This window comes from Mugil cephalus, chromosome 1 (genome assembly GCF_022458985.1).
Source record: "Mugil cephalus isolate CIBA_MC_2020 chromosome 1, CIBA_Mcephalus_1.1, whole genome shotgun sequence".
Lineage (NCBI taxonomy): Eukaryota > Metazoa > Chordata > Actinopteri > Mugiliformes > Mugilidae > Mugil > Mugil cephalus.
Window position 1 is genome coordinate 47,328,096 of NC_061770.1, and position 16,205 is coordinate 47,344,300.

The following is a 16,205-nucleotide window of genomic DNA, read 5'->3' on the forward strand; positions in this document are numbered from 1 at the left end:
AGGTCCACGTGTGGTTCCTAAGAACTAAAAATGGTTCAGCAGGCGTTCAGCTTTTTTTTTTTTTTTTTAATCGTAAATGTGTCCTCGTATTTAAATTAGAGTAGAAAACATTGGAACAGTCATGAAACCCACGTCAAGTTGTTTTTGTACAGACTGAATAAACTATGCTGGGTGGGTAAGATGTAATTGGACAGAGCTTGGCTACCTGCCATAACATTATGACCAGAGACCGCTCACTGTCTGTCTACAGCATTTAGCCAAGCTCTGTCCGATTCCATCTCCACCACTCAGCATATATGTTGTACAAATGTGTTTGTTCCTCTGAAAGGTTTGTTTCTCCGGGGCCACGACTAATAACCTGGTCTTTGATGATCTAACACCGTATAAACACGGATGAACTGATATTTAGCGTATGTGAGGCATCCGTCGTCGTTATTTAATTATGACTTAAAGACCAACTCTGATGCTGCCTGTATAAACTCAGTTATGTCGTTAACGAGGCAGAGGAACATTAACCATGTGACTCCGTGTGGGCCGGCTGTAGAAGCAGTTTTGTAACAAAGTTATCAGAGCAAATATTCCGATATATTTTTATTAACTGACTCAGTTGGAACATAAAACAGGCACTCGATTATAACGTTCACATTATCATACGACTGCCTTTCACCGCTGTTTCCTCAGACCGTCTCATCTCCGCAGAGCACTTTGGTCCGTTTGTATTGAATGTGCTCATGAACAAATTGGATGCGAGTGTGTGTGCTGCCCACATTTGATTGTCGTCTGATCTGATTGGCTGCAGCAGATGACACCTTTCAGAGTCTGTGAAAGCAATGACGTGACCTCGGTCGTATCAGACCAAGCGTGTGTGATAATGTGAATGCTCACGTATTTATTTATTTTCAAAAAAAAAGCTTGTGCTCGTAAAATAAAAGTCTCTGAACGGGATACATGATAAAATCTCGAAAGGCGTTTACTGAAATGACTGAGGCTTCGTTAGTGCGAAACAAAATCTCAGGGGCTTAAACATTGGACCGGTGTACCTCTCTGTTTGTGTCACACAGCGGCGGCAGCAAGGCAGACGCAGTGCGGCGTTATCTTTGATCCAACCAGCTCCAGTGTGGATGTTTGGTTATGGCTGATAGTGTGTGTGTGTGTGTGTGTGGCTTTAGTTTGCGCCGGGGTCCCTCCAGCCTCCGAATGTCTTCTCCAGGTACAGAGCCACGGCGAGGGTCAGACGGTCCTGCAGCTTCCCGCCGACGACCTGCACGCCCAGAGGAAGACCTTCCTCGCCCAGACCCAGGGGGCACTGTGTGACCGGCAGCCCCAAGATGTTCAGCACACCTGAGGACAGAGGAAGTGAAAACTGGAGTGAAACTTGATGACGTGCAAGTAGAAATAGCCGTGGTATGTATTCTGACTAAAAGAAGTATGCGTGTGTATGGCCATAAGTTACAGCTGACAAGGAGCTTAGCTTAGCTGCTGCTGCTACACCGTATGAAACGAGACTGTTAACTGACCGGTGTAGGCGAAGTCAAAGGGTCTGAAGAGCGGGTGGTGGTGTTTTGGCGCCACCCTGGGATGTGAGGGGTAAAGAACGACCCCGTCAGTGCCCAGCAGCTCGTCCATCTCCTTCTGCAGCTTCTCCTTCTGCTGGATGCAGAAAGACGAGGGTTTGGACTTGCGGGTCATCTCCACTAGGGCCAAACCTGAAGACATCACACACACACACACAACTCCTGCTCAGTTCATGTAGACAAAATAAACGTAAAACAAATCAATGATTATTTTTTTTTCCCCCTCTCTTACCGATAGCAGCCATGGTGTGGTCTGATTTTCCCACCATCCATTTCAGCAGCTCCCACAGAGGCCATGCCGGTCGTCCTGGTTCCCCCATCAGCTCAGCGAAGGGCAGAGGAGGCTGAGTTCACGTAATAAACACACACCATGTATGGTTATTATATTTCTGAGTTATCTCAATATGAGGCTTCAATAAGTCGAGTGACTTGAAATACTAGAAAACTGCAGTAAACGTTCGTTCCCACACACAACTGTGCATCCATTGTTCATTTCCATCCTCTTATCTGAGGTTGATGCTGGTGAAGCAAGAAACGACGCCCCTCTCCCTAGCAACACATTCCACGTCCCTTTAAAGCATCACAAGGCTTAAGATAACATATTCTACGTCTAAATCCAATATCCTGCTTTATGGCTCGGCTCCCTTTAGTTTGATACAGCGTAACTAAAGCGTTGTGGTGAATAGGAACAAACGACCTCTTCATAAAACTGTCTGGACCTCAGACCTTTGCTTTAAGATCCAATCTGGGCGACGGGATCCGGTAAAAGACGAGGTATGAACGCACCACAGATGCACTGAGATCACATTTGAAAGATGTGATCTGTGGTCGTCTGGGTCGCATGAGTTCTTATTTCTTTGGTCGTGTGAATGCAATGTGCCCTGGGTCACATTACAGAGCGCCTACTCTCAGACTGGATGCATTCAGAATCTTTTAGGATTTTATTGCAGGAGATGGTGAGAGACTTCGTCTCTGCTGATAGAGAGCATCAGACGTACTTATGATATACCTATGTAGGTTTGTCTAAACAGGAGGAAGGGCAACGTTGTTTTTCACTACTAGAGATCCTCACTAGATGTTAATGAAGTCCTCTTATCTAGTCTATCCTGACAGTTACGGCAGGTGTGTGATAATCCTCCCAGTGTAGCCCGTCTACGTACGTTCTCACTGTGTTATACTCATTTAAAAGAGAAAACAAGGGACAGATGAGACTATTAAAGTTCAATTACTAGTACAGTAAAATGTTTTCCTGTATATACTGTTAGATAGATGGTGTAGTCCAGTGGTTACTACTATAATCTCATTTAGTGTAATAAATGAAATCTGAGATGCGCCAAGAGAGAAGATCAACCACGAAAAAATTACATTTCTTTGATGGACACAAGGATTAGTTTACAAATTGAGGCTTAATGCTGCTGACTGAAGAAAACCGTGTGCACGAGGGGAAACATTTCAAACATAAGTGAAAATGCAGGTTCCTCATCTACACTGAGCATTTTTCCAAAAAGAACAGGAACCACCAGTTTAACCTAAAACATTAAACTGGTGGTTCCTGCTCCTTGTGAGCGTCTTCAGCTGTTTAGTCTTTTGCTGTTAATTTTAAAATAGTGGTTTAAAGTTAAACTCCACCTTTACTTAAATGAATGCACTTTGTCAAACTTTAAAAACAAACGATCAGTAAATACATTTCACAGGTCAAGTAGCGTAACTCTTAAAAGATTAACCTAAGGACCCTGCAGTCCTCGGGGAATTATATGAGGGGACATAAATGTGTTGACAAAGACGCATTGTGGGGACTCGACTCCTTGTTAAAACGTCCCATCAGTCTCAATCGTCAGATGTTGTAACATTTGGTTTAAGGTGGTTGTTAGGAGACGTCTGTAGGAAACAAATGTAAACCAGTGCGCTGTCCTCTGAAGTGCTGTGTGTTTGTGGGAGCCCGTGCGCTGGCAGCTAAACAGATTAGTGAACCATTTCCAGGCAGCAGACAACAATAGTTACTGTGACTAACACTGAGCCTGCTTTCATTCACTGTGAAACATTTACAGTCTTATTAGATAGAGAGTCTTGGCAACAGCGAAGAACTAACGGCCGTTTCTTTGCTGTCTTCTCTCCGTCCGCCGTGCGGTAATTGTTCTGGACACACACACTAGGAAGTGGAGCTCTGGATCAGGTTATCGGGTACACCTACTTTTCCGTCTTTGCCAGGAAGACCCATGTAGGTGTCCCAGATCTGGAAGCCGTATCGGAGCCCGGGGAACCGCACTTCTTGGACTTTCACGCCGAGGTCTGCCTCCAGACGCTCCACCACCTGTGGAAGATGCGGGCGTTTCAGCTCTGAAAACATTCCAGTGGCAGGTCTTCTTTTGTAAGAGGTTATTTGGTGTTTGGCGAGAGGATTCAACTCACCTTCCTCTGGATGTCTCTGAGCTCTTTGCTGACGGGGTACGTGTACGGAGAGCCGCCGTCATGAGGGATGGTGAAGAAACGCAGCTTCTTCAGGTCCACCTTAGTGTTTAAGGACAACCTGTGTGAACGCAAACACCGCAAATTAGACCAGTGTTTAACCACTCCATCAATGACCAAGGTTAACCTGTCACAAGATATTCACTCTTCACCAAATAGTAGGAGAAAGGTCTCACAGATAAAGCACAGAGTCATTAAAACCTACAGCTCATTTGTTGTGACTAGTTGTTGTCTCCATTCTAAGATGGGATCTACTGTATAAAAGTGGATGCGACCTCACTGTCGTCAGTCGGTTCTGTACTTGTTGTAGTTCATGTATCGGCTCCTTGAGGCAAGTAAAACTTTGAAATGAGACTCCAGTGCCTCTGTCATTCTTGTCATTCCTAACTACATCTGTAGGTGGTGTCGACTTTAAACTCACATGACTTGGGTCTGTTAAAGACCTGAAATTAAAAGGACATTATTCAGATTGAACTGATGTCCTCAAGACCCAGTCGTGCCTTGAAACTTCAAATTCAGGGTGTGAATGGGTCCAAGACACTTGGACAGGTTGGATTCAAACGTCAAAGAGAACTACTGTTGCATATCTATATATATATTGCATGTGGTCCATCCTCACATCCATGAAGCATAAAACAAACTAGGACTGAGATAGTTGGGTAGGTTTATTACTTTTTAGATAAATCTTACCAAACACCTGCAATGAATTTATGGATGTACATACCTCTTGATTGTTGCCATATTTCCATATGAACTATTTGAATGTACACACTATAGGAATACTCTCCACAGGGAAATTGAACACTGATGAAAACCTGCTGTGTCCTGTGTCAGCTACATGTCAGTGGTGTAAGGTGGCGTTGGAAAGCCGAGTGGTCAGCAGAGCTCTTACATGCGAGCTTTGGGTCCTGCCATGATCTCCAGCATGGGCAGCAGGTCTTCAGCGTAGCGGCACATGGGACCACTGCTGAGGTACTCGTCCTGTCTGCCAGAGACGGGAGGGTACTGGTTCTCACAGGAGACGACACCTGCAGAAACACGTCACTGACAGTGATACGTTCTTGAAATCTGCAGCTTTATTGATTAGTCAAGTGGGGGCCAAAAAAAATCAACTGTAGGAGAAGTTTTCTTAGTTGATAAGGTTGAACTTTCAAACAGTCACTTATGTACACAAGTCAATATTGAGTATTAGGTACATTAGAATCCAACAGAAATAAAGACTGTGCTTAGACTGTGAGTTTAAACACAAGTCAAGCAACTTTAAAATCATCAGACCACAAATCTGTGTTAAGAGGTTGAATCCAAGACATAGAACTTTATTCTTAGCTCCGTCTTTGGTGTCACAACCAAAATTTACATTTTATCAATTAAAAAAATGGTAAAAATAAACATTATCTTACCTGGAGTGGTTTTATGGCCAAATATTCCATTGAAGAAACACGGCATTCGGATGCTGCCGCCAATGTCTGAGCCCACACCAATGACTGCGCCTGCTCCTGCCAGTATACTGCCCTCACCACCTGAGACCACGGGAAGAGGGGAGGCGAACAGACGTTTAAGGAGGCTTAAGATGTGACCAAAAACTCTGTAAGGTACCTTTAACTTCTGCTCAGAGCGGCCGTGAGCGACAACAAATCAGAGACTACAACAACATTAAGTATTCAATCATATAATCGTACTATTTCTAACACGTTTCCATGTAAATGTAGCCGGTGACATTCTTATTCCTTGTCAAAGCCTGAAACCTACATTACCCACAATGCAGCTCAACCTCGGTTCGATTCAGTGATTAATGGAGGTCATTTAAGCTCTCACTCCACAGCAGATCATTGCAATTTTCATACCCCTTCACACCCAAACCAACGTTGACCCGGGGCACATCACATGAGACGTATGAGACTTGAAACTCCCTGTGCAAACACAAAAGGTTTCATTCAACTGTCGGCGCCTCTCTTTGACCTGCACACAGATCAATGTGGAAATCAGAGGAGTTCCCCTTTACAGGCCCAGATCCGTTACCTCTGCAGTTAACCCTTTACAGGGCACTCACTGAAATACCTGGAAACTCTAAATCTCAACCCTAGAGTTTTATTGTAGGACGTCAAAAAACTGATTTTGTGATTTTTCTTTTGTTCATTTTCAGGGAGAGATGAAAGATTAATGAATTTAATATGTATGACTACTTGCCCTTAAGTAGTAAACAAATGTAAACATGTATTTAGACCTTTGGAACATGATTCAGACACTTGTTAACATACATATTATTACACTTACACTTCTTCACGGTGGACTTTGAACGCGAACTTTGTAGACCACATTCTCTGACTGGATCAATGAAAACCACATGCTTCTAAACTTGAACCAAATATGGTCCCTGGCCTCATAAAGGGTTGAGGACCGTTTCCGGACCATTCACTCGTTAAAGCGACGGCTGCTGACCTGAGCTTCCTCCCGCTATCCGGTCCAGGTCGTACGGGTTGTTGGTGATGCCGTAGTGGTGGTTGTGCGACTCGCTCCACATGCACAGCTCGCTGGTGTTGGTGACGCCCAGCGGGATGGCGCCCGCTCTCTTCAGCAGGGCCACCAGGGGAGCGTCGACCGTGGACACGATTCTCTGCCTGGAGATCATGCCTGTGGTGAAGGGCATGCCTGCGGGACGGAAACGTTCATGTTCAATTTCAGTCTCGTTCCCGTGACCCACTTTTTTTCGTGTTTGTAAGTCCAGTTCTTACATGTGCCCAACTAGCTGTAGGTTCACAGTGAGTGGGTGCAGGTGGCTACATGTTCCTTTTCAAACAGAGGTCAATAGACGTATGTAACCAAAGTAAAGGGCCTGCCATAAAGAGGCCGACAGGAGATTAGATTTACCCTGCAGGGCAAAGGACTCTTTGACAGAGAGTGGGACTCCTAGTAACGGCAGTCGGTCCTCCAGCACCTCCTCTCCTCCCGTCTCCTCCTCAATCAGCTTATCGACCTGGGCCGCCTCCTGGAGGGCGGCTGCAAACCTGGAAAGAAAGAAACGAATTGTTTGACCTAGTTCCGTGTATTTTCAGCTTGATTTGGAGATTATGCACCGTAGAAGAAGCCTTGACTGTGGACAAATTGAGCCTTTGTGTAGTTAATGTGTCATTTTCACTTTGGAAAAAGATGCAGCACAAGAACTTTTTGTGCAGAAGTGAAACAAGGAAAAGTCTTAAGTCATCTCCGAGGAGCTCATTCATTGATGGAAACACAAAGATACTGATGATTATATTATCAATTAACCAGACGTTTCATATTTTTTAATAATTTAATTTAAAAAATCAAGTCTTATCCATAAAATGACAGTGTCTTTAAATGCATTATTATTCTAAACAACTGTCCAAAACCTAAGAAAATGATCTAGCTCACTATCTTGATAACAAACAACTGCATTAAATACTTGTATATGAGAAGTTGGAACAAGTCAACATTTGTTGTTCCTGCAAGTAAATGAACGAAGTAACGAGTGTAAGGACGGTTCTTTCTTGCCTGTCTTTTACAACAGCGTTCAGTAAAGGGTTAACTTCTTGAATCCTGTCGATGTAAGCCTGCACCACCTCCACACTTGACACCTGCACAGATAAAACATTCAGACCACGAAGGAGTGCGTTAGGATGAGGTTAAAAAAAAAAAACAAATCGGTAAACTGAAAAGAGGAGACGAACAAAGGTTTCCAACATTTACAGGTGTACTCTAGAAACATCTGTTGACCAAACTGACACCACTTGCACCACCACCTCAGACCAGCACATCTTTTTTTTCATCGATTAGTCGTCCAGTTCTGATGCTCATGTGTCCGTCGTAGGAACTTTCTTTCAGAACCAGCATTAACGTGAGTTATCGCTGCTGCTTGTCTGTTGGTTCCGACCCACATTCATTCATGAGGCTCGGCCACACATGACTGTGACTGGTTCATTCATTCTCTTTCCTCAAACCACTTTTGACGGGAACTGACCACTGCAGACCGCAGTTTTAGAGAAGATGTGGCCCAGACGTCTGGCCGTCACAATTGAGCCCTTGCCAAATAAGTCACTCAGATCCTTCCACATTCCCGTTTGACCATCAACCTTGAGGACAAAACACTCACTTAAGATAAAACGATAGCCACTTGATCAGTCTCAATGTTATGGCTGATAGATGTATTTATCAAGTAAACTTTTTAGTCGTTTTGTTGTCAGAAAAATCGCAAGAAGTCTATTACTAGGTCACATTTTGATGTTATTTTTGTCCTGTCATTTAATATGAATGAAACAGTTATTGCATTGGATGCTTCCTCAGACAAGCAGCACAGAGTATTACAGTCTTACTTCAGTGGTGTTTCACTGGGGCTCTCTCTCTTGCACACACCTGTCTGACTCTGTCCAATAGAAACACTAACATCCGGGACATACAGCGAGCACAGGCGTACAGTCATTCCACAGGTGTTACACAGCTAATAGACACACTGGGAAACTGAATTCAACTGTAATAAAATAATATATATATATATATATATATGCATGCAAAACGGTTTTAGCCACAATAAGCTTTATAATTAAAACATACTGACATGTAAGAGAGGAGTAAAACTAAAGTGCCACAGTGCTAAATGACTAGCTAACTCCCAGAGACTGTTCTAACGTGACATTAGTTAAGATAAGAGAAGACACTGTGTTGGACTGAAGCCGGTGCAATGAGACATACGCCTTCCACCAGGTACGGTGGTGGTCTGACCGGGGACACACCTCTTTCCTCCGGATCTTCTTGGCGAGCTGCGTAGCTGACACGAGCAGCAGCGGGTTTGAGACGGGCGGCAGCTTCTTCCCGGACACACCGGCTCTCCGGGGGGACAAGAAGCTAAAAACCGCAATTAAGACTCCCATAACCACCTTGGCGAGCCACACCTGAGCCCTTTCCAGAAGGCTCAGCGCCATGTTTCCACTGCGGTGAGAGGAGCGAAGGTCACCGGCTGCTCGACCGCTGTCAACACCGCGGAAACGCGTCCGTGACCGGCGGCCCTTTAGGTTTATATATAGGTACTAATCAAGCTAACGGAGGTTAGCGAAAACAACGCCTTAACCGGAAATATGCTTTTTCCCTTTCTCATTAAGTGGCTCTTTTTTGTACTTCAGTAAAGTTAGTTAGTTGAAGCGAAATACTTTCACATTATTAAACAATCTTAATATTTATAGTATTTTTCAATATTTCAAATATTAATTAGTAAAGACAAAATAAACTGCAAAAATAAAATGACTGGCTATGGCGTTGGGTTTTATTTTGAAAAGTGAAACCGGAATATATGTTGTACCTATCCTGGCTAACTTGTCGATGACATATACCGGTCTCCATGGTAATCAAAGGTAATGTTCAACAATGACAGAATCATAAATCGTGTTAATCCACTTCTTTTGGTGTTTGTTTAGAGATGGCATTCTTTTGTTTTCTTCTTTCTTCTTTTTACTAACTAATAAACCACGTTGACTTGAGTGATTAGTGCACAGATTGGAAATTGGATTTAAAGTTAAAACTTTATTGAGTTATGCGTGAGTTACAATAAACAGTCAATTTAAGAGACACGTTTGGACAAAAGTTGAAAATTTAAAAATCTGGATGTTTTTTCAGCTTTCTGAAGAAAGAAAAAAGTCTCATTATATGTTGTATTACATCTAATTGTTTCAAGGTCATTTACGTTTTCTGTTTTCTTTCTTCTTTATTTGAGTATTTTGAATTTATGCTTCTTATTCTCCACTTTCAGAGTGGCTGCATTTGTTTCATAACTTTGGTGACTTGGCATTTTCAGAATCTGACTACTTATAATCAATAAATATACAATCTATAATCACATTATATCTTAATTATAAGATAAATCCACATGAGACACTGCTGTACATCTTTACCAGCAGTTTGTTTGGTTCTTCTTTCTTCCTTTTTTAATTTTAAACAAGCCACAAGCTCATGTTTCCCCTCAGAGCAAACTCCAATGAGCTAACTGTCCCTGAACACTAGATGGAAGCACTGCTAAAGGAAACACAGCCCTTTTTATTCCTTATTGAAAATACAGAGCACGTAGCACAAAAGAAAAAAAAAAAACCTCTGCAATGCAGGTCAGTGGGTTAGTGGGGAATCTATAGTGTCTGTCTGCTCTGCTGCGTCACACTGCAGCACCAACACGGTGCAGAGCCTCACATGATGCACGCGAAATATTACTTAGTTTAAGCTCCACGCAGACACCCTCAGCTTCTGTTATCTGTTCCCTCTTGCTGTGTCACTCCAAAATAAAAGCCAAGACTGAATGAGATCAATGATGGTAGGAGGAGGAGGATTCAGTCACGCTCTGCATGCCTCAACAAATTACAGCCTCCAAGCTTTTTAATTTTCAGATTTCTATTCCAGGCCAATTTCAGAGAATTGCATCATTTCTGTGATACATTTTTTATTTTTTTATTTTTTTTGACAGAATTCATTCACCAATTCATTCTGATTTAACTCACACACAGCAAACGCACAATAATCTCCAACTCAAACGACCATAATACTCAAAACCCACGTTAATCTTCTTTATTTTTCCCTTATGGTGTTAATCCTTCTGTACTTTTGCTAACTTAATCTTTTCGGTTTGATCTCCAGCTACAAACCTAAGTGTCCTTGACCAAGACACTGAACCCCCACTTGCTCCTAGTGCGTCCCATTGATGTGAATGTATGAGCACGAGGTGCGTGATTATAAAGTGCTTTGAGTCCGTAGAAAGGCGCTATATAAAAACAAGACTATTTATCATTTAACCATTTATATACTTGGTAAAATTGTTGCGTACATTCACTGCAATAAAATACCTGAAATTAGCTATGTTCTTCCCCGTCTTTTGCATGTTTTTGACATCTTTGTGCATTTGTTGACTGTAACAGCTTATTTTAAGGTTAAAACTACCATTTAATAGGCCATCTTTAAACAACATTCAGTTAAATAATCAGTATTTAATAACATAAAGTCCACAAGCGAGAACAAATGAAATTCCAACATAACAGTCATGTACTTAGTCTTACGTTTGCGAAGGTTTTGGTTTTCAGCGTTTGTTTAAAATAACCGAGAGCTGTTGATTCAACTGTGTTTTCATTAAGGAGGCTGTGGTTGGTAGAACTGTTGAACTGTATTGTGTTGTACTGACACATTTCTATTTTGACAAGCCCGTTTTAGTCAGGCTGCTGAGTAACTAAACTAAACACTTTAACCTAGTACAGATTAATAGCGCCACAATTACATCCTCCTGAATGTCTACACAGCAGCTGATTTACATATTTTCTTAGTTCTAAAACAGTCATGAAGGGTGATTTAGTGCTGGTCCGGTGTACCTAATGAACTGGCATGGACTATGGCATGCACCCAGTGATGGTTTCTGTATGTTGTCAAGCACCTCATACGGTTTAATCGGTGGGAGGAGGGGTAATTATCACGTTGAATAAAAATGTAATATCAGGCTTTAGCTGCGTGACTAAAAGAAATGTGAAATCGATAACAGCCATGGAAGGGCAGCAGCACCCCGCTGAACTATTTATTGATCCTCTTAGATCAGGAGGGACCTAATTTCCTGGCCAGTTTTTGAGTTCGGGAGACGACGCTCAGAGGCAAGAAATTTCGACCGGTTCACTTTAAACTCGGCCAGCAGAAGGAAGTGGATGTTTCGCGCCGTTTGAAACGCTGCAGCCTTTTGAACTCAGGCGTTGACCTCCAACCTGTTCCCATTAACACATAGCTGCGAGGCAATCGTCTGTCTTCAGCAAATCAAACACATTTTTGTCTGCTGGCCAAATGAAGCGACGGCCACCTGAATGAAAAGATTAATCCTCCTCTGCACGGTGCACGCCCTGTCTGAAAACATTACACAAACATATCGCGCTTTCAACCGACTGAAGAAAAACAGACAACCTGATCACCGGTAAGGTGAAACCTGATGCTCAGACGACGAGCAGGCATGTAGAGACAAGAGAGGGAAAACCAGAGGAAGCGATGTTTGCGCTCTTGTGTCAAGCTGCAGGAATAACTCGGCGGTGCGGGGTTCACAAAGCAGTTGTAACTGCGTTTAACTGCCTATTATTTTGTGTGTGTTTTTTTTGCAGGGAGCATATGTGCATCGTGTTTTATGGGAGCTTTAAACCCTTTTGTGAATGCACAGCTTCAGGGTAAAGTGATATGGGGTCAGTGAAGAACAAGAGGATGGCCTTGGGCCCTTTTGTATTGATTTCCATCTCCTCTCTTTTCTCTGTTGTCACACGCCATCTACCTACAGCTCATTACTTTTACACGCAGAGCGGAAACAGTTTCCTCTAAACGTTCCAGGCCGACGTAAATATTACCGAGCCTCTGGTCCCAAACGGCTCACAGCGTTCAATTTTTCTAATGAGATCACTAAATAAACCCCCGTCTGGTTCCTGTCATCTGTGAGTGGGCACTAATTTACTTTACTGTTTGTTTTCAGCGGAGCACTTCGCTCTCATCCACTTTCCAGCACCTTCCCTCTGCCCAGGAGACCAATGCAGGCTGACATGTCTGTCCCTTAGGGAGCGGGAGCAGAGAATCTGTTGTTTTATGTGTCTAAGTGATCATTTTCATTAGCTAAAACTGTACGTGTTCAGTGTTTCCCCTGACTTTTCTTCGCAGGGAAGGAACAGCTTGTGAAACGTCAGGAGAAACGACAGGTAATCTATTTCGTTTATGTTGTTTATTTGATCCGCTCGTAACAGCGATCAGTGCTCAGTGTCAAAATGGTTTGGATTTTTAAATAAAATGTGCAAAGACAGACTAAAATCCCAAATTTTGCCCCAATGGTTGCACAATCTGTGCAGCACATGACAGCATTATTGCTGAAATGCTCGATTTTGATATGGAAAAACAAGAATGATTAATGTTAATGTGGAAGAAAGTAAGGAAGCCACAAGAGGAACCGAGAGACCTGCAGTTTGTATGCTGCCCAATGTAGCACAACAGTTACAAAATAAAGAATATCAAACGCACAATCGCACAACAGTGTTCAGTAAAGCGCTAATTAGTCAGTGCATGTATCGATCTGCCGCTTTGCTGGTTCTTTTAGATTAGTGAAAAAGTAAATATGTATCACATTTAGTGTGAGTTTGTTGGTTTTTTCAAAATAAAAGTGTATAACCTTTGTCTCATTAGATTTAGCATTAGGTCAGTAGTAGTGTATTGTTTGTGGCGTTTATTGTGCAGCTGTATATGTACTACATATATAGCACCATCTTCCCTTGTCTGTTTTCCTAGTTGGCAGCCATCCAGGGTGGAGGTGGAGATTGAAGTGGAACTGGAGGGATTTTTTTTTGTCCCATGTGGCAGCCTCTACTATCTCACCCCCACCTCCTCACCCCTCACACTTATCCTTTGGGGACCACAGCGCGGGCACATGAAACAGCTGTTGTGCTCCGAAAACCAATTATAAAGGCCCCCGGCCCCCCGCCTGGCCGCCTGTAAGACGTGGCGGGGGGAGAGCGTGATCGTTAGCGCCCACAGATGAGTTTTAACGAGGGGCCACCACCAGGACGGTCAGGCGGGAGGCACAGCAGGTTAATATGGATTTGAGCTGCCCGAGCCTGAATGTGGGTTATAGGTGGAAATTGGAATTTCAGATGCAGAGAGAGAGAGAGAGACGTCTGTTTGATGTTTTATTTACACTGAAGTGGCCTTGACCACAAATAAAATGTGCATTATTTATTTTATTTATTTTTCGCGATTGTCAAAAGCTGCAACTTCCAAAAACTCAAAGCTTGTTTTTCAGAGTCAGTCCTACATTTCCTTTTGTCCTCTGTAAGGACGGATCTGTCCTCAGCTCAGGTGTTAGCCGTAGCAGGTCTGTGCTATTGATTGTCTTACTCCCAGGCAATGTTAAAATTTGTCAGCAGGGGATCTGAATGAAAGTCTCACTAAAATACTTTATTTTTGTCCCTTGTGAGACCAAAAGAATTGACTCGTATTGATTTGTGGCCCTAACACTGAGTGTTGTTATGACATCAAAGGTTTTGCAGTTAAGATAACTGGCTGCTGTTCTCCTAGCTCTATAGACTGAGGCTTAAAGAAATTATATATTGATTTGGGTTTATTGACAGCAGTCCACTGTCCATTCATCAAGACGGAGGCAGGCGCTGAGCGACATTAAAAGAGTACTCTGTCTAACACTGACACTTCATGTTAGTGATTATGCTAGCTTGGCAGTTATAGCCCTGAGCCACTAAACTCAAGCGGAGAGGATTAGCGGACAGTTTTCTTTTCTTTCCCAACTTCTCGTCTTTTAATCCAAACAACTCTGACTCAATTAATCAAGTGAATTGGCACTAATAATAGAGAGAGGCTCTAAAAGACGTGTAAAATGGTCCGAGCTGAATTTAAATGATGTTCGCGACACTGTGATGCACATTCACCATGTTAGTTTAGCGTGTTAGCAGGCTAACTCTAACTTACTTGTTACCACCAAACAGAAAGTGCAGTGGAAGGTAATGAACAATATTCATTTTGTAGGTGTTTTGACGAAAAAATAAATAAATAAAATAAAAAATGAGAAGTTGAAGGATACCTAAATTGTAACCTCTGGGGCTAAAAAAAAAGAAGCTAACATTGAACACAGAAAACTGTATTTCCTCGAATGGCCACTTGAGGCTGAGAGAGTTCATAATTCTTAAATGTTACCTTCCATCCTTGGGGATCTCTGCAGTTTTATCGTCTTTAATAAATTTCTTTGTTATCTAAGAGTTGTTGAGACATTTTATTGAGACAAAACCCGGAACCTCAAGTTTGAAATACATGAGTCTCACAGTGAGAATAGAAGTAGTAGTAGATGTAGATGAGAAGTAGTAGAAGATGAGATGAGATGAGTTTCACAGTTAGCTTTATCCTCTGAAGACTATGAATCTCTGCACAAAATCATTCAAAAGCAATATTTCCACCTCTACAAAGGTCCACTCAAAGCCATAAAAAATTGAATCAGACGAAACACAATTGATCATCTAAGAGGCAAACATCAGATAATTAAAATCAAACACATATGTTTGTTTCTATTAATGAATCGTATCCGTCAGCTATTGTTTAATGTTTGCCTTGAAAGTTGGAGGATTGGGATGTTTGTCTCTTTGTTTACGTCTCCTCACAGTTTATCACAAAGAGTCCTCAGGAGTATATGGAGGAGTGTATGGCCTTCCTAGGTGAAGGAACTCAGAAAGTTCGACGGGGTCAAAACAATCCCTTTTCACACGCGTGCACGAATGCTTGCACATAATCCCCACAACATGCCCTGCGAAGCCTAACTTCACAACGGCTACTAATGCTCCCTGAGTTGAATAGGTGATGGACGGCTCTCTAAATAATAAATAGAACCTATTACTGTTTGTGACAGGGGTGTGACTTTTTCCCCCTGGTTTCAGGACACGGGCAGTGATGTGGACTTGTCCTGAGCGGCTCGGGGAGACTTGAACACTTCCAGCTGATTGTGTTAACGGCCGCTCAGAGTATGTAGCCGTGGGGTGTGAGATGACTCGACACAGTTTATTATGGCTCTCTGGCATCTGGCACCTTCGGCGGTCCAAATAACATTCACAATCAACTGTGAGGATGATGAATGTCCGTGTCAGTATCAGGAGCGGCTCTTAAATCTCTTCAGTGAGCGTCTGAGTTCATCTTAATCCCAGCTGAACTGTCTTTTATTTTGTTTCACCGGAACATTCGAGGTGATCTGTTTAATCTAGTTATCACCTTTTTTTCCTCCACCAGTAAGTTCTCCGTTTGATTAAATTTTATGCTTGATAGCAGAAGAATTTAATCTGATTTGCTAATTACTGAATGATGAATGAAACACCTTTAAAAGCCCACACACAGGATTCATTTTATATAAAACATCAAAGGCCGTATAGAGTGTTTTTAATGGTTCATCCTTTTTTTCAGAGGCCAGTTTGGACTAATTCCAGCTAACACATCCCAGCCCCACTCATTATTAATCATTATCATATCCTCATTCAAGTGCTGCTAACAGGCTAATTTGCAGTAGTCCCAGCTATAAAGTGTCTACTCAGCAGGTTTATAGACAGATGGGGAGTGTGAGGGGCCTCTAAATGTGTTTGCTTTGGTCCCAGTATTAAAATTCATATGATAAATACGAATTTGGCTACATTT

General features: G+C 42.5%; 1 protein-coding gene across 1 annotated transcript; it reads right to left on the reverse strand.

Annotated features, from left to right (window-relative positions):
* Window positions 1-573: 573 nt before the first annotated feature.
* On the reverse strand, window positions 574-9,069 carry faah2b (fatty acid amide hydrolase 2b). Its single transcript, XM_047584505.1, has 11 exons — window positions 8,786-9,069; window positions 7,551-7,633; window positions 6,909-7,045; window positions 6,480-6,689; window positions 5,441-5,560; window positions 4,933-5,068; window positions 3,984-4,101; window positions 3,766-3,885; window positions 1,807-1,918; window positions 1,518-1,706; window positions 574-1,341 (listed from the first exon to the last, which is right to left on the reverse strand). The coding sequence occupies exons 1-11, from the start codon at window positions 8,972-8,974 to the stop codon at window positions 1,166-1,168; spliced, it is 1,590 nt and encodes a 529-aa protein (XP_047440461.1). The 5' UTR covers window positions 8,975-9,069; the 3' UTR covers window positions 574-1,165.
* Between the last annotated feature and the right edge of the window lie 7,136 nt (window positions 9,070-16,205).

Excerpts from the sequence above, each read along its gene's own strand:
- faah2b (XM_047584505.1), bottom strand. The coding sequence starts at position 8,974 with ATGGCGCTGAGCCTTCTGGAAAGGGCTCAGGTGTGGCTCGCCAAGGTG. Across the intron at positions 4,102-4,932 it reads GCAGGACCCAAAGCTCGCAT|GTTGTCCTTAAACACTAAGG; the intron begins GTAAGAGCTCTG and ends GCGTTCACACAG. Across the intron at positions 3,886-3,983 it reads TCAGAGACATCCAGAGGAAG|GTGGTGGAGCGTCTGGAGGC; the intron begins GTGAGTTGAATC and ends CATCTTCCACAG.